General features: G+C 36.4%; 1 protein-coding gene across 2 annotated transcripts in view; it reads right to left on the reverse strand.

Moving 5' to 3' along the window:
• LOC128031781 (neuronal PAS domain-containing protein 3-like) overlaps positions 1 to 24,801 on the reverse strand; it is a 267,459-nt gene that overhangs the window by 39,107 nt on the left and 203,551 nt on the right. For both annotated transcript variants that reach the window (XM_052620192.1, XM_052620193.1), the window contains exon 6: positions 8,400 to 8,577. In XM_052620192.1, coding sequence (XP_052476152.1) covers positions 8,400 to 8,577 — 178 coding nt within the window. The remainder of the gene's footprint in view (positions 1 to 8,399; positions 8,578 to 24,801) is intronic.

The raw sequence follows: 24,801 nt of genomic DNA on the forward strand, positions 1-24,801 counted from the left end.
CGGGAGAGTCCGGATCACCCTGCCCAGGGGCGACTGCTGCTCTGGACGCCCTGAGACACCCCACCAGCCCTGCGCTGGGACCGAACGCTCCTCACACAATGTTCTCAGTCCATCATCCTCATATGCAGTACTGCCAAAGGTTAATTATTTTCTCTTTATTTATAGTACCTTGTTCTTATTATCAATGTTTAATGCCACATCTCTTGATGTATGTCAGCATACATCATACTGGGCTTCATGTGTCTATTATAACTGTAGTGAAACCAAAATAATGTTTTGTTTATTTAAATGCCAAATAAAATACATTTAAATATATATTAAATAATTCACATTTGGATATGAATTTAAAATACGTTCATATACACCAGTTAAGCTGTATTACATTTTTTTTTTATTAATTCTGTATTAATATAGTTATATAGAAATACACACATTATGCCAAAACATTCCTTAATTGAGGTAAAATAACAGTAATGCACAGCCATTTATTGCATATTGCATTAATATTGCATATATTGATCACTACTTTTAATGTTAGTATAGTGACACTATTAACAAACTACACTACTATTTTTAGTAGCTGAACTGCTTTTACAATAATTTCAGCAATTTACAGTAATAATCTATCTTTTGATTTAAATTAATCATTTAGATGAACTAGATCAACAGAAGAGAATCACTGATTCAAAGGATTCAATCGTCAATTAATCATGACAAAATTCTCTGTGCTTGTAGAAATAATTTAAATATATATATATGTTTATTACTATTATTTACAGTTAATGAATAAGTTAAAGGTGCAATAGGTGATTGTCTTCAGAAACATTTTTTGTTATGCTGGTTGAAAGTCTCTCCACATCCAGATAACAATCATTAAGTAAAGTGGTCTAAATGTATTTACCATATTTTCCGGACTATACGTTTTTTCATAGTTTGGCTGGTCCTGCGACTTATAGTCAGGTGCGACTTATTTTTCAAAATTAATTCGACATGATGCAAGAGAAATGAACTAATAGACCAGAATCAAGAAAACATTACCGTGTACAGCCACGAGAGGGTGCTCTATGCTGCTCAGTGCTCCTGTAGTCTACACTGGAGACATAGAGCGCCCTCTCGCGGCTGTAGACGGTAATGTTTTCTCTTGGTTCTAAATAAATGCGACTTATAGTCTAGTGCGACTTATATGTGTTTTTGGACTGATGCGACTTATACTCAGGTGCAACTTATAGTCCGAAAAATACGGTATCTTTTTTTATATATTCTGTGGAAGGCATAGGACCAAGAAATGTACGTCCAATCAAAAAGCTCAGTTTGAGCGTTTTAAATAGCTTTCCTACCCGCCTGTCAACGTATGCATATCTCTGCGCACCCTGTTCGCGCATTCACACACACTGTGCAGAGCTAGAATGGCAGACAAACATCAACAACCCGGTATTCCTTCCTGCTATTGTAGTACTTTTCAAGTTTTCTCGATGGTTAATGAAACAATGATGTAGCCAAGCTGTTCCCAATTCTAGTCCTCGCGCACACATTTACATGTCTTGTTAGTTAACACACCCGATTCAAATGAACAAATCTTTAGAAGTGAGCTACATGCATGAACTGTGTTCCAATCTATATGATCCCTACACCGTGTTCATGGCTCCCTACTCCCTAAGTAGGGGTTTATTTCACTACGGAACATAGGCTGGAATTGGGAATACTGTAGTAATGATGTCTCTGGTATTCTGGTCTGTGAGCATAAATGCGTTCAGGGGGTGTTGCTTTGGACAACAACTGCAAGGATGGTGGGACATTTGCTTTCAGTGCTATCAGACAAATATTAGCATTTTCCAAGATCTCTAACTGCACCTTCAACTATGTTGGCTCTACAAACTGTAGTTTAACTACTGAAAATTATGAGCATTTTGTATCTTGGTAAACTACATATTTATAGCAGCTTCCCCAACACTACTACTATTACAAAAACAATACTAATAATTATCAAAATAAGTAAAAAATTAGACTTTATGAAAGACTTTATGAAATGCAGTGAAGAATAAACACCTTCAAATAAACAGATTTCTCCTTATTTAGCCATTAGACGAAAATTTAATGCTGAATGAAAAAACGACTGAATAGCTTAAAGGAACTGTAACTAAAAGCAGTGTGGTCAGTGGTGTGCTCTCTGCGCCAGAGCCCATTGACCAATGTCACAGGCACACGCGCCTGTTTCCAAATTAATTTCATTGCAAATGAAGCTTGAATCTTTTTCTTTTGTTAATGCACAAATGAGGGACTGCTTTTCATGCTCATCAAAAGCCTCTTGTTGACAAACAGCGGTATTACGATCTTCAAGAAAAAAACTGCTGTGTTTACTGCTTTATTGCCGGCGTGTCATGCCCTTGAGAAGAGAGAGAGAGAGAGAGAGAGAGAGAGAGAGAGAGAGGTGGAATGGAGCCAGTGATGAGGGGAAAACACGCTCTCCCCTCCACACTGCCAGATATTTAAAATAGGCTGTTGATAACACAATTTACTCTGCAGGTTGAACGGATGAAAAAGTGACATCATATGCAGAAAGAGGAGGAAATAATGAGTGTAGAGGCAGGACACACACACATATGAGGGAGGTGACAGGAGGTGAAATGCTAGACGCCACCTTAAACACTGCTCAGCATGATGTTCATTCAGAGAGAAAGAAAAATAGAGCGCAAGAGGGAGATTTTGTGTCCCAAGGAGGACTATAATACCTGGAGAAAGATAACTATTAGCATACCCATTCATCTTAATAACAGCAGCGTGGCTGGCACACAGATGTGGCGCTAAAGCAAGCACAAAGGTAAATATAGAAGTCAGGAAGCAGAACGAATTGTCACTGGCAAAAATATTTACAATAAAATAACAAACTGTTTGCAACAACAACAAAAAATGTTAATTAAAAGAAATATTTTTGTCTCTAGATGTAGTTGCTATGTCAACCAGCAGAGGTGAATTGTCCCATGCTAACCAGCCAAGTCTTAGTCTCCAAGTCTTGGAGAGATTTTTTTGTAATTCATGCCAAAGAGAATCATCTTCGCTAGTAAAATAATGTTACACTACAAGCAAATCTAGGGCTGCACGATTATTCTAAATTAAATCACAAAGGTGATAAATTGCGATAAGGCAGAAGCTTGGTATGCGTATCTTTCAGTGAAGTACGGTTCTGTGATCAGCAGTAAATTTTCATCTGAAGGCAAGAGGGCGCTCTTTCGCTGAAACTCTAAATATGCCTCACAGAAGAAGCCCAGGAAATCCCTATAGCGGAATTTTTTTATTTCAATGCTTTCACTAAATTACTGTGTTACCCCAAGAAATGTTGCATTCTCTCCCAAAACATTTGCGAACTCCAGAAAAACTTTGCGTTTGCTCACAAAATGTTTAACTCTCTCACAAAACACTTGCACTTTCGCACAAAAGTAGGGCAATTCCCCCAAGAAACGTAATACTCCCTTACAAAATATTTAAATTTGCTCGCAAAATATTTTCGTTCTCTCGCAAGTGTTGTGTTCCCCCAATAAATTTTGCATCCCCCTACAAAATGCATGTTCTGTCAAAAAACATTTCCATTCTCTCAAAATATTTGCATTCACTTGCAAAAGTGTTGCGTTCCCCAAAGAAACATTGCATTTGCTCACAAAAAATTGTGTTCTCTTACAAAACTATTGAATTCTCTCGCAAATTGCATTCTCTCACAAAACTAACATGTTCTCTCACTAACATTTGTGTTGAGTAAGCAAAAGTACTGTTTTTCAGCTCATATTACTTCCATCACAAAGATAGTTTTGCAATGAAAACAAAAGTGCAAAAACATTAAAATGTAAAATTTTTTTATATTTTAATGTTTTTGCACTTTTGTTTTCATATATATATATATATATATATATATATACATACATATATATATATATATATATATATATATATATATATATATATATATATATATATATATATATACGTATATATATATATATATATATATATATATATATATATATACGTATATATATATATATATATATATATATATATATATATATATATTTTTTTTTTTTTTTCATGACCATGTCCTTTAAGGGGCTCCATACAATGCAAAAAAATTTAAGCAACAAAATTATACCAGCAAGCAATGTAGACGACGACTAGGTAAGCATCATGCTGTCCAACTTTTAAAAACACTTTTATCCTCATAAATAATATCTCCCACAATCTTTTTGTACAGTATGTGTCTCGAGTCCTCATAATTTATAAATGAAACTCTGGTGTTAGAAGACAGACCCTGGTGCCCTTTTTCTGATTGTAAAGCAGATCTTTAATGATCCTGTGTGTAGACGAATAAATCTCAACATCAGACCAGCTCTCTAACCATTAAAGACCCTCTCACTCACTCTCACCAAGAATATTAACACTTAAACACACACACACACACACACACACACACACACACACACACACACACTCAAACGCCTCTAGTCTGCCAGTATGAAATTCCTTCCTGGTTAAAAAAAAAAAAAAAAAAGGAAAGAAAAAGAAAACGCCACGAAAAGGACAAAACCACAAATGTGGAACTTCAATTAATTTAAAGCTCCAATCAGCAAAGAATAAATCCGTGGCAGATCTAATTACTGAAGCTCTTGGAAGACCCATGCCGACCAGCCAATCTCCCTCATGTTTGAACAGCTTGATGAACTCGGGGACTGATGGATATCAAGTCATTTTGTTTAATTTATAAATGGATTTTCCCCTAATACTTAAATTATCATCCGTACAACACAATGAAAATGGGAACATTTGGAAGGCAAAGTCTATAAGAGCCCTGAAAAGAATTCCAATGAGGAATGTCACCTCTTTTCATCCCTGCTATACAATTCGTCTAATTAAATTCGGGAGCAGGGTAAGCCTGTGTTACAGTGCTGCCGCCACACGGGTCGCCCCTCGAGAGTTCAGGGCCGAGCGGAAGACACTCATCAGGCATATCATGCCACACATGCCATTAGCGTGCAAACACACACACACACACACACACTTTTGGCAACCTCAGGTGCACTCACAGTGTCTGAGCATCATATTGACCACTTGGTGCAATGTATCTATAACAAAGGCCTCAGAAAGCAAAATGGCTTTGGGTATAAATAAATCAACAGACAAGCGAAGAAATAAATAACTAAATAAAGAACTCACAAAATAAATAATACAGCCTGAATTTGGAGCTTCAAGATCAATGAATGAAAGCATAACTCAAAGCAACGGTGTCTTAGATGAATTGGAAAAGTTTATTTTTATATTTAAACTGAATTTATGCATCTAATGTTTATTTTAAAAACTATGATTTACAGTAATGTAGAAATAACTGACAAATCCCAAATCCCGCCCCCACATGTCTACGTCACGATGTGGGAAGATTTGCATAACGCCGCCCAAATGTTCACGCAAAGAAAGGCAGTTTAACTTTTATTTTTGCTGTTGTCACGGCTGTCATGTCGTGGAGATGCTGTGTGTTTCATTGTGAAAGCGAAGCTACTTTGTTTGGTCTTCCACAAGAGGACACCAGTGTTAATTTTGACACGAAATTTTAATTTAGTTTTAGTCTTAGTCTTTTGACTATAATTCTTTTTAGTTTTAGTCAAGTTTTAGTCATCTGATTTATTTTAATTTTAGTCTTATTTTAGTCGACTAAAATTGCTTGGTATTTTAGTCGACTAAAATTGCTTGGTATTTTAGTCGACTAAAATTGCTTGGTATTTTAGTCGACTAAAATAAGACTAAAATCAATAACAGATTTACTAGACAATTTTTTACAGCTGGTATAGGAAACAAACTTAACCAAAATATATAAAACACAAATTCAACTTTATTTCAACACAACTGTGTCTTTATTTCGATTCAAAAGCTTTTATGCAGCAACAAACACTGTCATGATAATGTAAACAATAACTAGCTGCCAATTGACCATCAATAAAAGAAAATAAAGTTAGGTCCAGGACCTTAAAGTTTACAGCTGAGCTGAACAATAAGTGCATACATTTAAAGTAAATATTTAATAAGTTGGCAGCTAGGTGGATAAAAAAAGTAACAAGATTTTATAAGGTATTCATTTGTCTAGCAATATTGTATGTTTTAAATACTACAATATTGCTAGATTTGTATGTATAATGATAGGATGTGAACATTCATGTTTCACATGACTAATATAGAAATATTTGTGATATTGTCAACAAGTAGAACATTATAAAATATACTAAACATTAGTATTAATCAAATGTATTTATCATGATATTACGTATTAGTATTGTGCTCGCATCTAATTTGAAGGGGCTATTTTACAGTACTTTTCAGTTCGTAATATTTAATGCTACAACATCTACGCACTGCACTATTCCAATTTTGCTTAGCTCAATAAACAAAAGAACATCGTTGTGAAATTACATTTGAGAAAATGTCCGGGTGGCTCGTCTGTAAATGTCTTTTCAAATTGGTTGTGTTCTTGCCACGAATGAGCGCTCTGCGTGCTTTACACTTTGTTTTGTTTTGTTCGTCGTCAAACGTGAAGTGAGCTGTGGACATTTTGTCGCTCTTTTAGACAGTAGGGACTTTAAGCAACAGCTGCCGGAAGTTTGCCGTCACACCGCTGTAGCCAAGAACGTAAAAGTCACTAAGCAACGGTAAAACAGAACAGCGCAACGCAGCATTAATTCATTTATTGAGATCCAAAAAAATATATAATTTAAAAAAGCAAGAGAAGGATTGCTTTTGGCGTTAAATGACAATCTTTTGTCAGAAGAGGAGTTTTTAATATTGTATGATGTAAATAAGTCTAAAAACATAACATTTATTTACCTAACCTCTCACGTTGTAGCGACTCTGGCAAATCAGCTGTTCTCCCGTAGTAGACCGTTAAATTAGAACGTCACAAAGTAGCAGTTAAATTCGCGCAGGCGCAATACAACGCCAGGATGGCGTTGCCGTTCCACCAGAGGCTGTTGCTTAAAGTCCCTATCACCTCTTCGAATGCCGACTTCCCGGGAGCTCATAAAAACTGAAAACCTTCGCTTCACGTCTCAATAAGTCAGGCTCTGATTGGTTCTCTTCTCTCATGCAGTCTGTTCTGTTTTGCCGGTTCTTTTGCTCATTCCTCGCATCTCTCCCGTCTGCTGATTTGATTTTCGTCACAGTCTATTTTCGTCTCGTCCTTTATTCGTTGACGATAATGTCAATCAATTTAGTCATAGTTTTAGTCTCCATCAGTGCCTTCTATTTTAGTTTTCGTTTCGTTTTCGTCAGCAAAAATATATTCGTGACGAAAATAATGACGAAAATATTTAGTCAACGAAATTAACACTGGAGGACACAAGTCAAAATCAGCGGTTAAGTTGTATTTACACTCTGTTCTGGAACAGTTCAACCCAAATATACAGATGTGTGCAGCACAATTTGTGGAGGACAAGGACTGTTTCCTGGGTAAGTAGCCTACAATGCCAGTGTTAGTTTCTATAAAGTGGGGCAATTCCAACTTTGCATGAATCAGAATGAAGTACTCCAGTATCAAGTATTCAAATAAAATACAATAATAAAATAAAAAAGGGGCAAAATAGAATTATATAAAAACAAAGTAATTAAATCATGCCAAATAAAATAAAATAAATAATAATGTTTTTAAAAGATTAAATAAACTTAACTTAAAACAAAACTAAAATGATATAAGTATGTGATCCTGGAGCACAAAACCAGTCTTAAGTCGTTGGGGTATATTTTTAGCAATAGACAAAAAAACATTGCATGGGTCAAAATTATCGATTTTTCTTGTATGCCAAAAATCATTAGTATATTAAGTAAAGATCATGTTCCGTGAAGATATTTTGTAAATTTCCTACCGTAAATATATCAAAATACATTTTTCATTAGTAATCTGTATAGCTAAGAACTTGATTTTCTCAATATTTTGATTTTTTGCTCCTTCAGATTCCAGATTTTCAAATAGTGTTATCTCTGCCAAATTTTGTCCGATCCCAATAAACCATACATCAATGGAAAGCTTATTTATTCAGATATCAGATGATGTATAAATCTCAATTTCTAAAAATGTACCCTTAAGACTGGTTTTGCGGTCAAAGGTCACATTTAAGCATTTAAGGACACATTTAAGTGGAATTGTAAAAATATATATAAATAAAATGAATAAATATACTAATAAAATAATCTTAAATGCCCAAAACTAAAGAAAATATTAAAATAATAAAATAACCAAATAACATTCAACTATAAAAAATTATGTTTTTAAAACAGTAAAACAGTAAAACAATCAAATTAAACATCTAAAAGGGCCAAAACAGCAACTTGTTCTAAGCTGACCAACAAGGCTGCTCATAGTCACATGATCTTACCTGGCTCAGGTGTCTCAGAGTGAGAGGAAGAAGAGGCAGAGCTGGCCCCGTCCTCGGCCCCGCCGCCCTGAGACAGCAGCCCTCTGCCCGGCGGAAGCTTCATGCCCAGCTGCTCGGCCATCTCCACATGATCGCCCGGATGAACGTAGTCAAACACACTGCTGCCCGTCAGCTCTACCTGCAGCAGCACAAACAACAGCCACACACACACATTAGTCCAAAAGAACATGAAACAGTGCTGTTATTGTCTGCTAAAACGAACAAATTTAACTACTAAATTCAAATAAATTTATTGAAATAATGCTAAAATAAAACAAAGTATAAATATTAGATGAAAAGCTTAAAGTTAAACTTTTATACAGAAATTTGAAATTATACTAAGATTATAATTATAATTAAATACAACAACTAAAAACAATATATAAATAAATGAATAAAGGTATAATAAATGAATAAAAAAGACATAAGAACATAAAATTAATCAAAACGAAAATTAAAAAAAAAAAATACAAATTAAAGCCAATACATATACATACATACACACACACACACACACACACACACACACACACACACACACACATATATATATATATATATTCTACAAGTTGAGCTACAGCAACAGCTATCACATAATATGCTTCTCAACTGATAATTATTTCATATACTCTCAAAGAGCTAAAAATGTCATGGAATTTTTATTCATATATGATCTGTTTAGCATTATATAAAGTTTTTTTTTTTTATGATTTATTCATGAAGGTTAGTATGAAGTATTACCCGGCTCTCTTTTATAGTGAGCTTAATGTGCTTTTCTGTTACTGTAGCCCAGCTAAAAGCCCTTGTGCTCTTTTTATTTTGACTTCAATCCTCTCTCCAGAGGTTTCCTCTGCCTCTTCCCAGCTCGCAGAGACACAACTTTCTGCTCTTTAGGGGAGAGACAGCTCATCCAAATAATCAAATAATTAGCGTATGCTTGTCTAACCTTTAAACACGCTCATTTAATAAGCAGAGGGAGGGGACGGATTTACTGTTGCTAAATGTGGATGACAAGAAAAAACAAGAACAGGCAGTTAAAGTAGCTGTGGCGCTGTGGTGTACATGCCATTGTTATGTTTTGAGTAACGCTGCTCTGTGCTGTTCTGTGATCAGGTTCACGTCTACAGGGACCCGCGGATTACATGAGAATAATCCCTTTAATGTCCTTTCCCTCAAAGCAATTTAGTGCTTCACAAATTATTATTCCAAGCAGAAACAATGAATAAAGAGACGGGCCGCTGGCAGAGACATGGGCTTGGGTTATTTCGGCACAATGCTAGAACTGTAAAACAGAATAATGCGTCAGATTTAAGATATTAATGCCAAAGCAGCATTCTGCTTTCTGATGGACAGAAAGTGATGCATGAAGAAACAAAATAGCTATGCAAGAACAGTCTTGAAGGTGTACAGTTATAAACAGGCAAGAAAATGTACAGTGATTTAAACACCTGTTTCTGGAAATGTGTTTAAGAGTATGTGTTTATCACAAATTCAGACTTAAAAATAAAGCTTCTTCCATGAAGAACCTCTAACATCCATGGAAACTTTCAATTGCACAAAAGGTTCTATATAGTACAATACAAATAGATTCTTTAGATATATAAAAATTGTGCTTTTAAGAACTGGTTCTTTCATAGCAAAGATGCAAAAAAACAAAAACACAATTTTGGAACCTTTTTTTTTTTTTAAAGAAAGTGGTATAAAAATAAAATAATATGATAAAAGCTAATGGAATTTACTTATGCTGCACTTTGCATGTATACATACAGACATATGCATGTATATGAACCTCTACAGTTTAAACAGAACATTTTACTGAACCCTTACTGTAAAACCACCAGCTGTCTGTCTGTTTCTCCAGCTCTCTGTCTCTTTCTTACTGTTTGGCCTCTTACACTAGAAACCCAACAGCACATCTGATTGTTTTGTCCATGGGCATCAAAAAGCTGCAGGCACAATCCTAAGACTTTCTGGATCTTTCTCTGGAAGACTGACATTCCGCCTATATCCAGTAGACCAAAGAATTGAGGATTCTTTTTGAAGAACTAAAGAGATGGGGATGATGTTTTCAACGGGCTTACAGAAAACTGGAGCCCAATTTCAACAAAAAGAAGAAACAAGCCATTCACATAAAAAAAGAAAATCACATCAGTTTAAACTTGAGAGTCCAGCAGAACCATAGATTAGGTCAGTGGTGTCCAAACTTTGTTCTGAAGGCGGGGCCAATGTCCTGCAGACTAAACACACCTGAACTAGCTAATCAAGGTCTTATTAAGCATACTAGAAACTTCCAGGCATATTAATAAAGTAAATAATGTCAATTTTAATTTAGATTTTAAAGTACAATAAAATAAAATAAAATAGATGACAGCCTCCCAGTGAGTGAGCACATTACAATAAAGGCTTAAAAAAAACGATTTCCATACAAAGATGAAATGTAAAGCTATCTCTCTTTCAAGTGCCAGCGTGGACAAGCCTTTGTGTCCATTATAATTCACGCACACAGCCCGGCGACTATTTTAATAGTATTAGAATGAGACCACTTTTCAGCACAAGTGGCTGCACAAAGCACTCATCCTTCCTTAATCTCTGCGATGCGAAGACGAGCGAACAATGAGAAAATAATATCGGCTCTAATATTCATTGTGTGGCGGCCGATGCAGTAAAGTGATGTCTGTAACAAGAGAGCAGCAGATTATGCTTTGTGATTGCAGAAAGGACACTTGGATTACAGAAGGAGGTTTTGCATTGTAAATGAAGCACGGCTCGCTGGAGTGGGCCATGGACAGAGCCCAACAGCAACATGCTTATTTTGTAGAAGAAGGTCACTCAATAAGAGCCCCCACCCCCTTTTCTGGCTTATTAAGACTGACTGGCACGCATTTATGAAAACACCTGATTTTACAAACATGAAATGAGAGAGAGGAAATGGAAAAGAAAGAAAAAAAAAACCCTGACGTTATGCTTGAGTTTCAGAAGGAAGCCCTTAATTAACAATATTTCAGAAATGTCAGCTATCACCTATTAACGGTTCTGTTCTATCAAAGTGATAATACCCAGCTTTATGAAATTATATATATATCTTATAATATAATACAATACTTAAAATTTTATAATATTATATTTTATTTTATACAATATTTTCATTCCAGAATCCCAAATAAATATAACTATATTTTACTTCGGTTATAAAAAAAAATCCTGTATGGCTAGACTTTAAAGATGAGTGAGAAAATGATTTCGATTTTGCCTGCAATTTATTCTCTGCTAACTGATTTGAAACCTCACCTTATTGCTTTTTCTTTGAATTGAAATTGAATTGAACTGAAGACTGGAGGAATGATGCTGAAAATACAGCTGCACATCACAGAAATAAATTATATTTTAAAGGATATTAAAATAGAAACCATTATTTTATATATTTTATTTTGATAATTTAGAATTATTACTGAAATACAAACTTTTTTGTTTCAAACAGTTCATTGAACAATAATAAATGAAGTACCTGAAGCTGACAATGAAGTAGATGTATAATAATTAGCAAAGATGATTAATTTAGCGCTGTAAACGCGCGTGTGAGGGGCCGCGACTCGGTTGATTCAGATCGGGACTTCGGAGCCTGTTCGCGACTCGGTTGATTCAGATCGGCACTTCGGAGCATGTTCGCGACTCGGTTGACTCAGATCGGGACTTCGGAGCCTGTTCGCGACTCGGTTGATTCAGATCGGCACTTCGGAGCCTGTTCGCGACTCGGTTGATTCAGATCGGCACTTCGGAGCCTGTTCGCGACTCGGTTGATTCAGATCGGGACTTCGGAGCCTGTTCGCGACTCGGTTGACTCAGATCGGGACTTCGGAGCCTGTTCGCGACTCGGTTGATTCAGATCGGCACTTCGGAGCCTGTTCGCGACTCAGTTGACTCAGATCGGGACTTCGGAGCCTGTTCGCGACTCGGTTGACTCAGATCGGGACTTCGGAGCCTGTTCGCGACTCGGTTGACTCAGATCGGGACTTCGGAGCCTGTTCGCGACTCGGTTGATTCAGATCGGCACTTCGGAGCCTGTTCGCGACTCGGTTGATTCAGATCGGGACTTCGGAGCCTGTTCGCGACTCGGTTGATTCAGATCGGCAATTCGGAGCCTGTTCGCGACTCGGTTGATTCAGATCGGGACTTTGGAGCATGTTTGAGATTATTTTCAATTCAGTTCTGGACATCGAAGCAGAAAGTGTTTGTCAAACAGTTAATTGGTGATAAATGAATATTTGGACTTGAGGCTTTTTTTTTTACCTGTCGATTCAGCATGTACATGGACCCACACACAAAGGTGGACACCTTCTAGACTTAATCATCAGTAGGGCTCTGAACTTTTCATCCATTGTTATTAAGGACGTGGTGTCACAGATCGCAAGAGGCGAAGACTCAAGTGCAGGCAGATGGGAAGACTTTATTTATACGTCACCAAAATAAACCAAAATAAGAATAATGTATCTCTTAAATTGTGAGTGTAGCTGCATCTGATCAAATGTGCATTTTTATTCTTTAGCTTGGGTTAAACTAATTTTAGTTTGTTGGATCAGGAGCTATGCTAATGATGTCTCTATTTGTTTCTATGTTTTGACACGGGATTTACACAAGCTCCAGTCTGGATCCAGAACACCTGAGAAGAGATGATGCTGACCCTCAGAGGACCTCAGATGATGCTAACCCTGAATCAACAAACAGAACTAACAAATATTGCTACAAGTGTGACTGCATCATATAATAATTATTCATTAATACTATTAATAATGTTCATCGTCTAGCTGAATACGTCTTGTATTCATTTTTTTCTAAAAATCCTGTCAAACGTGCACAAACTGACAGTCGCCACCATAAGCATCTACTAAATATTGTAGAAACATAATTTTCTGTAAAGTTGCTTTGTAACGATTTGTATTGTAAAAAGCGCTATACAAATAAAAATATTTTATCAAATATTTTTGTTGCAAAATCAAACCAATCACTAAACTAAACAAAACTATAGTCTGTGATGCTTTCCTAAACTGTTTTAAAGTATTAAGAGGTCTTGAATTTCAATAACACAGAATCATACTGATAAATGAGGTTCATCTGGCTCAAAAAAATTCAATCCTTCTGTTTAACAAGCTGCTCTGGAAGCAATGGCCCCGCCCACTTCTACCTGAGCCCCGCCCCTTTCTCATTCCTGTGTTTCTGCATGAAAGCAAGCATTAGCGTCCTGTATTTACTCCAGCCCTGTCTCATGTCCCGCTCTGTGAAGCTGGAGAAGCATGTCAAGTGTCACTGAACCCCTCCAAACGGCAATAGAAAGCTGCCAGCTCTCGTCTCTCACGTTATGACACAATTACTCGCTGGCGTCAAACACACACCACCACGGCTCTCACCTCACGCTCCCTGCCAGTTAACCTGTTTGGAGACCAGGAACATTTTGGCCCCGTCCATGCATGCAAATGCTCAATCAGGACTCAATGCTGAGATAAAATAGCTGTTGCAAGTGCTGATGTGAGAAAGCAAAGATCTGATGGTTGAAATTGACTATCAAGCTTCTGTTTAAAAAAAAAAAAAAAAACACTTGTATGCGCACACTGCCATAGATTCTTTTGAAATTAATATAAAGTGTAACTTACTGATTTTTTTTCTTTCAAATATGGGAAAAGTGTCCAAAAGAAAATTATTTACTGTAACATAATGATCATGAAAAGTAAAATAAATAAAAAATACTGTAAATAAAAAAAACTAAAAAAAAAAAAAGAAAAAAAAAACTGCCTGTGTGTATTTAATCATCATTTTACAGTTTTTTCCCCTGTATAATACAAGCAGTGCCACTATTAAAAACCTAAACATGGGCAAGACAGAAACTTTACAGTCCTCAGGGACAGAAAAACACATTAAACACTTTTGAGGGGAGGGAGAAATTCCTTTCAGTTTCTTAAAATGTCAGTGACAGTATTAATCAAATAAACTGATGTTGGCTGGAGGGTCCAGAATTAATTAATGCATTTAACGCAAATGTGCTAAATGGAACATTATACGTTTCATAGCATGTAATTACTCTTTTAATAAATGATTCATGTTATATTCCCATCAATTGATAACGCTTGTGAATCATAAAGCAATTCGGCGAGAGCTTGTCTGGACGCTGAGATAGAGCGTGTGAGGTTCAAATCATTGGTCCTTCTGTTTTTGTTCCAGCTGGGAACTAAAAGTCCCAGTTAAATTATTCAAAAACCCTGCCACATGGATAGCCAAGGGTTAGAATCAAAAGAAAAAAGAAAAAAGAAAAAAAGAGCTGAATTAGAGAAACTATGAACTACAATATTTTTTATTTTTACAATACATTTAAAAATAAATAAAATGGGTTTAATATGTAGTATTAGTAAGATACGAGTGAAAAATCAGTAACACACACACGCACACACTTTAAAAATTACAGATAATTATTTGATAAATATATGATATATATTAATTTTTGAAAACTTTTGACTATTATTTCTTTAATTCTACGTATTACTCATATGTTTAATATATAAGTCTCATATGTTTTTATATAAAAATAAATCTACAACTTATATAACATTTTATGCATTTATAAAAAAAATGATATATAACTTAAAGCTTTATAATATAGTCACTGTCGAAAAAGTAGGTATTGTACTTCATAAATCAATATTGTGAATATATTTATAAATGTATAATGCAAATCTACATTCAAAGTATACTGTAAAATATATTTATTGTGAAAAAGTACGTGTTACGCTTCATAACAATTCAATATGTAGAATACACGTTAATTTCTAGAAATTTTGTCATAGTATTCATTACATTGACCACAGGGCACCTTGCTTTCTAACTATCAGCATCAGCCATGAAAAAGCCATATCGCTGGACCACAAGCACAGACTTGACTATAAATGATGATTGACACCACTATGATTAACCTCTGCTTTTCACACGGTCTCATTCATTAGGGTTCCTGGTATATCATCTGATTACCGAGCAAATAAACTAATAATAGGGCTCCTCCAAAAGCACATTGTTGTATGGTGGACATGAGAGAGGAGAGATATCCCTGGAAAAACAAAAGCCGGCAGTGGCTTAAAGGAAGGACATAATTAAGGGCCAATCGGAGCTGTCTTGTGTGAGCAGAGACCCAGGGGAGCACCTTTCTACCTCTCTGACCTTGGAAAATGGGAGTCCTTGGCTGAGCCGGTGACCCCGTGATCTCCACTCACATCCAATCTCCCTCACCGGCACGAGAGGCGACCTGCCTCATGCAAATCCCATCTCCCCCGTGAGCCGCCAATAAACTGCAGCCTAATTAAATATTTTTTTAACGATGTGAGTAATTTTTGCCAAGGGGTGGATTCAGGGCTAAAATTTAATATGGAGATCACAAAAGATGTTCCAAGCGTTGATTCTGTAAATTAATGACTGCCTTATAATAAAAGCATACTGCTAAGAATATGAATAAAGACAGGTTATTCATCCGAGCAAATGCATTTGGGAACAGGCTTCTGGAACGTTTCCACTTCTGATACTAACTGAGCTTGGGGCATATTTATAAATAATATTTATAATAAAGCATCATACACATTTAAATATATTTGTCTGTCTGTCTGTGTGGGTATAGAAAAGAATCACTTAAAATAATCACATTTTGTTGCTTTGCAGGCTGAAATAAAGATGGACAGTTTTTGTTTTATCCAGCTGTATTTATAACTTATCCAATTGAAAGATATAACACCAACATATCAGAAATTTTTTTACAAACCAGAATCACTAAAAAATGACTCCTAAAACAGACTTGTATCAGGTCTTCTCAATGGCACACAAAGCCATTTGACTTTAACTTTGATCAGCTGTGCTCATTTTGATCAGCTCAGCATGAAAAGAGCTTTCCTTTAGCATTTCAGTCTTTGGTAGTGCAACTGAAGCAAACAATCAACTGTGGGTGACGAGGCACTGTCAAAACATCTCTGAGATAAAATTGTGGACAGGCGATGTCAGGAGATGGATACAAAAAAAATGTCAAGGGCTTTATCAATGCTCTAGAAGCACAGTGAAGTCTATTATCAAGAAGTGGAGGATATTTGGTGCAACACAGATATATATATATATAGTGATGGGAGGAGCACAAGACAGACACAGTGGGCTTGGCGTCAGGCCTCGGAGAGGCTTTTATTAACAGAAAATCAAAATAAAGCATGGGATAAAGGTGACCAAAGGGGAAGAGTGTCAAAAAATAAAAAGGGGATCTGGTGTCCTTGTCGTGCTGCGGGGTTTGTGTAGGTCGGCCAGTGTTCATGGAGGAAGGGTCCAGGTAAGGGGCGGAGTCCGGAGGCGGCTTCCTCTAGCGGCGCTGGTAGGGGATGGACGGCCCGGCATCCTGGCCCGTCGACCGTGTAAACGGGTGTGGGTCCCATCCGGATAGCGGGTCCGGCAGCTCACATCTCCAGTGGCGCGGGAGTCTCTCAATGCACTCTTCCTGGACCCACGAGGACACCAGCGTGCATGCACGGGGAAGACACCGGTCTCCCGAGGAGAGGCGCGTTGGGCTTTTAAACCGCGGCGATGATGAGGGTCCATTCCCTTCAGGTGTGCCCCATCACACGCTGCCAGCCCTGACTCGTCCAGCGCCCCTCCTCTCACACACCCACTCCAGTCGGGAGCCTGGTGAAGGGCGGCGATTTAGGACGGGGTGCCGGTGAAAATCAAGGAGGAGGCAGCTGACTCGTCACAATATACAGTATATATATACACTTACACACACACACACACACACAAATTGAAATATATACTGTAAATGATATATTTTTATAATAACATTTTATTTGTATATATTTACATTTTTGCCAAGGGGTGGATTTAATATTTATTTCAAAATGAGAACTCAAAAGATGTTCCCGGATTTGATTCTATAAATGAAATACTATCTGCCTTATGATAAAAGCCAACAATATGACTGAAGAAAGCTTACTTCAACAGAACAAATGCTTTTGGGAAAAGCCAAGCTCTAGGCGTCCGAGTAATATTTGTCAGCCAAACGAGGAGGTTTTCTAATTTCACAAATCAAACAGACACACTGTATGTTTGTGAGATGGCGCGGGTACTCACTTTCCCTCAGTGTGGCTCTGCTCTCTTCAGATGAGGCAGCGGGTTAAGCCATCGTCCCGTTCTATTAACTACGGGAGCTTTCTTGGGTCCACTCGAGTGTTACACAGCTCAGATTACAGTAACCTTTAACTGCTCGCTGACAGACACATGGAGGACGGGTAGTCCATCTCTCACTTTCTCTTTCTATCCACCTTTAATACCACGTGTGTCACTTCCACACAAAACTGTAATCTTCCTCCCTCCCGACACAGGCCTGTCACTTCAGGAAAAATAGAGGGCATCAGTAGCCATGGGCCATGTGTATTCTCAGCACTGATACATGGCACTTTACCTCAGGCTATCCATATGAACCATTACAGGTGGCTCTCAGTCGGCCATCCGTCAATATTCCAATCAGTCTTTGGATCAGTACCAATTAATAGCAGCAGCATCAAACGACGACGAGCTCTTTCCATCAAAACAAGCACACATGAAACGGTAATACGGATACGATTGATAAAAGGATGGTGTTTGATTAATTCCTTGGATGGTTGCAGATAAAAGCTAATGCACACAACAAAAGTCCAGTTTATATACGGAGTAAACACCAAAACGTTTTAATGCAGCGCTGTTTATCAATTCAGTGCATTATGAAATTGGCTATTTAATGCATATATCTATGACACTAAAAACATTAATAATGCTTTATACCTTATAGCAGTTGCATGCATTGCATCAAATTTTATAAAAATTATTTACATTTTTAAATCTATACAATGATTTTTGATAGATGTATTATGAAACAAACACATTCCATGCATCATGCATGTGCTAAAACGCATTATACTCATTTAAGGGTGAAATACACTGGGCACTTTGAAGCATAACTGTGGTCACAATAATTTTGAAAATGTTTAATGGATTACAATGTAATTATTTAACAGGCATTATAGAAAGTGTTACATACGGTATTATCAATAACACAAACATATTTTGCCTTAAATTGTAATTTGCCTAATGCAACAACATGCAATTGTTTTTTGTGCATTAGGTTTTATCTACATTGTGAAGATTAGTAAAACCTAAACTTAAACAGTTCCCAGAAGGAAAATGGCTTAAAGACCCCATGAATGAGAGTTTTGTGGGTTTTATTTCCTATTTGTTAGCAATGAAGTCATATAAATGCTATTACAGTCTTAAAGATCCACTTTTTGCACAAATTTTTAATTTACAGACTTACACACATCAATAATATTCAGCATTGAATATTTGTGGCCAATCAAACGCTGTCTAGAATGAGAATGTTCCACCCTTTAATATTGTAGTAGCAAATCATGTTCATGCCAGTAATGTAAACTAAAGCTCATTTGTTATTTATAAAATAAGGGACAAGCCTTTTGATATTCAATTCCATAAATTCAAGTTTATTTGTATAGCGCTTTTGACGATACAAATCACTGCAAAGCAACTTTACAGAAAATTAAGTTTCTACAATATTTAGTAGTAGCTTATCAGTGGTGACTGTCAGTTTGATATGATATGTCTTAATTAAAACAAAAAATGCATTTAGTGTTGTGTGGGGGTTTGGTTTAGAGGTTAAGGTCAATGTAAAACAAAAGAAGTCAATGGAAGGTCCCCATGAAGACAACAACAAATGTGCATGTGTGTGTTGTTTGTGTTTGTGTTTCAGAGCAGTGATATGAAATTCATAGGCAACATGTCTCTCGTACCAGGCAGTGGAGAACATGTTGAAGAGAGACAATAACTTTAACAATTAACTTGGAAGGACAAAAAGGGTAAAAATCTCCCTGCGCTCTTTTCTGTGGCGCTCCTGATTTTTATCGAGCTCACAAAGCTCCCTTAGATCATCTTAATCCACTGTGGCAAAGTAGCTGAATATGAGATTCAGATTGTCTTAGAAATTCTGTGCAACCAATCAGCTTCCTGACATTGCTTTTCCCTTCAAGCTTCAGAACTTGTGACAGCAAAGACCAAAATCCAAATCACAAAGGAGTGCAAAATCGCCAAACCCGGCGAGTCTACGTCTAAAGCCCATGAACAAAGATCACACTTCAGAACAACTTCACATCCAAATATTTTATCAATCGCAAAATTATCCATCGCAAAATTATCTATATCTATCTATCTATCTATCTATCTATCTATCTATCTATCTATCTATCTATCTATCTATCTATCTATCTATCTATCTATCTATCTATGTATCTATCTATCTATCTATCTATCTATCTATCTATCTATCTATCTATCTATCTATCGTGGCATGCAAAAGTTTGGGAAACCCAAGCAGAATCTGTGAATAAGTGAATAATTTTAACAAAATATGAGAGATCATACTAAAGGCATGTTATTTTTTATTTAGTATTGTCCTGAGTAAGATATTGTACACATAAGATGTTTACATTAAGTCCACAAGACAAAGACATTGCTGAAATTATTAAAATAACCCCATTCAAAAGTTTGGGAACCCTATCTATCTATGTATAACATATACAGCCTAATATATAAATATAATATAACATCAATGCCAAATACATTTTGCACAGTAAAAAGTTAAAACGCTGAAACTGAATTGTGATAATGCCTATTTTGGATTTAATTTACAATCAACAAAGAGCGGATATCGAGATTACAGATAAAAATTACTTTGTCAATTTATTTTTTTTTTTTTGAAAACAGCTGACATCTTGAAAAGTCTTATACAAGTCGTATTAATTAGTAAACAAATTTATTATTATTATTATTTTATTTTTATTTTATTATATATTTTACATACATTTTATACCACAACATTTTGCTGGATATTTATTGGAAAATCTGGTTATTATATTAAATAACAATATGACAACGTATCTTAAAATTTCATCTTGGGAAAAAAAATCCAACAAAACAATCCAACAAATAACAAATCCTCATGAACTGTGTCAGAAGAACAGTACAGCGCCTACACACCACCTCCACGTAAAGAGGATTGTGGTCAAATATTTGCTGACAAGAGAGAAAAAAAGAGAGAAAGATGGAACAATGACTCCCATTCCAGTCTCTGTCTTACCTCTGTCCGTTTCGCCTCCCTCGGCCTGCCGTATAGAGACCTGTTACAGATCACTAGCCACTTTGAAAATCAAGAAAATGAAAATCAACTCAGAGAAGAAATCTGCGGAGGCAATAACCCCTCCATCCCCCCAGTCACATCCCAGTGCCTCTCCATAAAGGGGAAGTGTCATAGCTGTAGGTGGCAATCTAAGACCTTAGCCCTCTTTCCTCTCTGTCCTCAAGACGGGCATTACCACTGCGATTGTCCGTGCTGCTGGCCAAACCAAATTAAATAACCCGCTAAATAAAACACAGAAATTGGCTCTATTAAATATGGCCGTGTCAATGCTGTTCTCTACCACAACCTCCAACTCTCTATTCTTTTATCGGAATCACTTAACCGTCAATCCTCGGTGCATCTGAATAGAGCTCGAAACATTGGCACAAATCAATAAACTCTCATTTTCTTGTAACAGTTTCATATTAATCGGGAGCAAAGCGGGGGTCTGGCCAGCCGGGCAGCTCTGGATCAGTCAGATGAAGATGGGAAACACCAGGGGGCTGCTGTGATCCCTTAATGAAAACCTCCCTATAAACCCTCTTTCCCTCCATCCGCCCCATTCTGATGAGTTTTCATGCTGATCAAATACAAGCAGAAACGGCCTTTTGTAGCTCTGGTCAATTTTCCCTCCATGGTCCTGATAAATCCAGACATTGCACAATCACAAGCCATAAATCTGTGTCTGTTCCCCACTGCGCTGAATGGATGAATTATTGAACAAGAGCTGGAGAGAAAGACGTACATACATACACACAAACACGTCCGCAGGTAGATTCGAGAATAGGATTCGTACAATCCTGCTCCTGATCATCTGATGAGCTTGAGGGTGATGTCTGCTTTTGATGTGGACAGGTCAAACTGTTTGATGCCTGCTGCTGTATCAGGCTTTGAATTACGGTGTTCGACTTCCTGAAGAGTGTAAACAATGTTTGAGTCGAGGGAAGGGATCAGGGTTCGGCTGTTTAGCATGGGACCGTTAGCCCTGTTGGTAGACATTGTAACTGCATGATGTGGAGCCACAAAACAGCTTCTCTATTTTTTTTTTTCTTCAATTAAATTCCTGAATTTAAATTGAGGATGCATAATAGAGGTAGAACTAAAAAAATAATAAAAATTATATATATATAATAAACATTGATAATATTAAATATAATTTAATAACCAATAGGAATTGATAAAAACTTATCACTGCAGACTGAAGTAATGATGCTGAGTATTCATATTCATAAATCATATATATATATATATATATATACATACATACATACATACATACATACATACATGCAAATATATATTTCGCTACATTGTGAACAATTTTTTTTGCAATTCCTTTTAGTGTCAAAATATTCTGAAAATTCACACTGCACATATGACAGTCCATAGTCAGTTCCCACTATGGAAGACTGGACAGTCCAAAATCCAGCCAATCAGGTAGAGTGTTTGGCAAAAGTCTATTTGATCCTTGTTAGCCAGTAATGAAGTTTAATTAGCTAAGGAAACAGTGAGCTCTCAACATCTATTTGGTTAAAGAGTGTGAATCTACACTGAAATATCCAGCTGTTCGGACAACAGTCATTAGCAAAGCCTGCATGCCGCCACACATTTCTAATCTGTCTGTGCCATGCAAACACACAGATCGTGCCTCCAGCGACTGAGTCGTACCGCAGTACTAACCTCTCCTCACTTCCTCATTTGGGCTGAAATGTCCACAGCCGCCCACGGACTGAATGATACACTTTCCAAACAAAAACAGTTTATACTTCTTTTCATAACAAAGCTTGAAATTTAACAAGCTACGCTTTTTTACCATGTAGAAATTTGTTCTTTTAATTTCTATGAATTTGAATTTCCTGACATCCAAACTACAGTTGTGCATCCTAGCCACAATAAGAGCCTCTTCTTCTCTTTCTGATTGTATTCTCAGTTGGCTGTGCGGCAGAGGGCCGGTGTAGACACTGTAAGAGTATTCTGATTTATGCTCTGTCTCTCTCTCCAGGCAACACCTCGAGGGGAAATACAAACATCTGACTTAAAAGGGCCACTGTACAGCAGACGACACAGTGACTGAACTTCCCAGCACTCATTCAGATGCCTGTGATCATGCTTCAAAAGCTCACCATGGCTTAAAGGTTAACATTTGCTTTTACTTTCCGAAACACGGCAGGACAACTATGCGCATCTCTAGTCATCTCAAAAGTGCCTCTTTCCCAACAGGACACAGTATTGACCAAATATCTGCACAAAACAGATTTAATGTATTTTTGAATTTAATTACATGACAATTATATAAATTACGATAAAAAAAAACATCAAGTTTAGTCCATCTAGACCAAAATATGGATGCAAAATACATGGCCAGTATGACATTTCTAAAATAAATTAATACCTTTATTCAACAAGGATGCAACAAATTTATCAAAAAAATCATAGTAAAGACATTTATGATGTTACAAAACATTTCTATTTTGAATAAATGCTGTTCTTTTGAATTTTATATTCATCAAAAATCTTGAAACAACATGTAACAAGGTTTCCACAAAATTATTAACGAACTGTTTTTAACATTGCTAATAAATGTTTCAGCAAATCAGCATATTAGAAGGATTTCTAAAGGGTTATGTGAAACTGAAGACTGGGGATATGACTGCTGAGTGAATAACCAGAGCTCTTTCTTCCACCCTTAATACCACACTGAGGTGAAACCCTTGAGCAAAGCTGTGTGTGTGTGTGTGTCCTTGTTTTTGTGACATATCAGGACACATGTATAATGACTTTGTATAATGACATGGGTATGACACAGGTATTACAAGGAGAGGGTGACTTATGAGGACATAACCCATTTCCCCATTTTTCAAAACGCTTATAAATCATACAGAATGAGTTTTTTTTTTTTGAGAAAGTAAAAATGCACAAAGTTTCCTGTGAGGGTTAGGGTTAGGTGTAGGGTTGGTGAAGGGCGATAGAATATACAGTTTGTACAGTATAAAAACCATTACACCTATGGGATGTCCCCACTTTTCACCCCACTGTGTGTGTGTGTGTGTTTTTATGGGTTAAATGCAGAGCACAAATTCCGACAATGGGTCAACTTCACTTTACTATTTTAAATTATAACAATATTTCACTATATATATATATATATATATATATATATATATATATATATATATATATATATATATATATATATATATATATATATATATATATATATAATTTTTTTTACTAACTCTAAACTTTTGAATGGTACTGTAAATGTAATATAATAATAATAAGGTACAGCTAAAATGTAAAATGCACAGCAACATAAATGGCTTTTTAAAATGATTATAAAATTGTTATAAAACCTAATATCAAAAACAGCGTTTCAAAAGGGAATAAGCAACAAATATGTGCCAGATATACTGAATGTAGAATATGTAGTCAAAAGGTAAAATCCAGTGGTACTTAAGGAAAGCATTAGTAAGTGGTCTTCTCTTGTTTTGCAGTGTTTCCACATCTCAGGATGTCAGACAGCTTCATCCGTGAGTACAGAAGACCAGAGCAGAAACACAGTTAGTTGATGAGTGGGCTGTGAGCTAACCATCTCTCTCTCTCTCTCTCTCTCTCTACCACACTGGTTCTCTTGAGAGGGCATCGATCTGTCCACCCATATCCATCCACCCATTCGCTTTCCTCCGCTCTGCACTCATGTGGGAGGGAGTGATCGCTGATCTCCATACTGTTCATTAAGCTCCTCTCTCTCAGCTGGGAGAAGGCTTGTTAACTCTTTCTTATGACTTTAAATAGCTTGGACACAGGGGTGTAAGGGGGAGACAGGACCTCACACATTCAAACACACATGTACACACCAAATCAGCCTGGCTGTCAATAGTTGTGACAGTAGGATGGCTGAATGCCTGTGGGGGTTCATCTTAGGTCTGGACAAAACATTGAAAATATATAATACATTTGTGATAAATTTGCTGGTAATGCAATATTAGAAAGATACAGATTTTGTGTTTTGCTAATATATATATATATATATATATATATATATATATATATATATATATATATATATATATATATATATATATATATATATATATATATATATAATTTTTTTTCTCCATCTTTCTTTTTTGTGAGTTG

Source organism: Carassius gibelio, chromosome A17 (genome assembly GCF_023724105.1).
Source record: "Carassius gibelio isolate Cgi1373 ecotype wild population from Czech Republic chromosome A17, carGib1.2-hapl.c, whole genome shotgun sequence".
Taxonomy (NCBI): Eukaryota; Metazoa; Chordata; class Actinopteri; order Cypriniformes; family Cyprinidae; genus Carassius; species Carassius gibelio.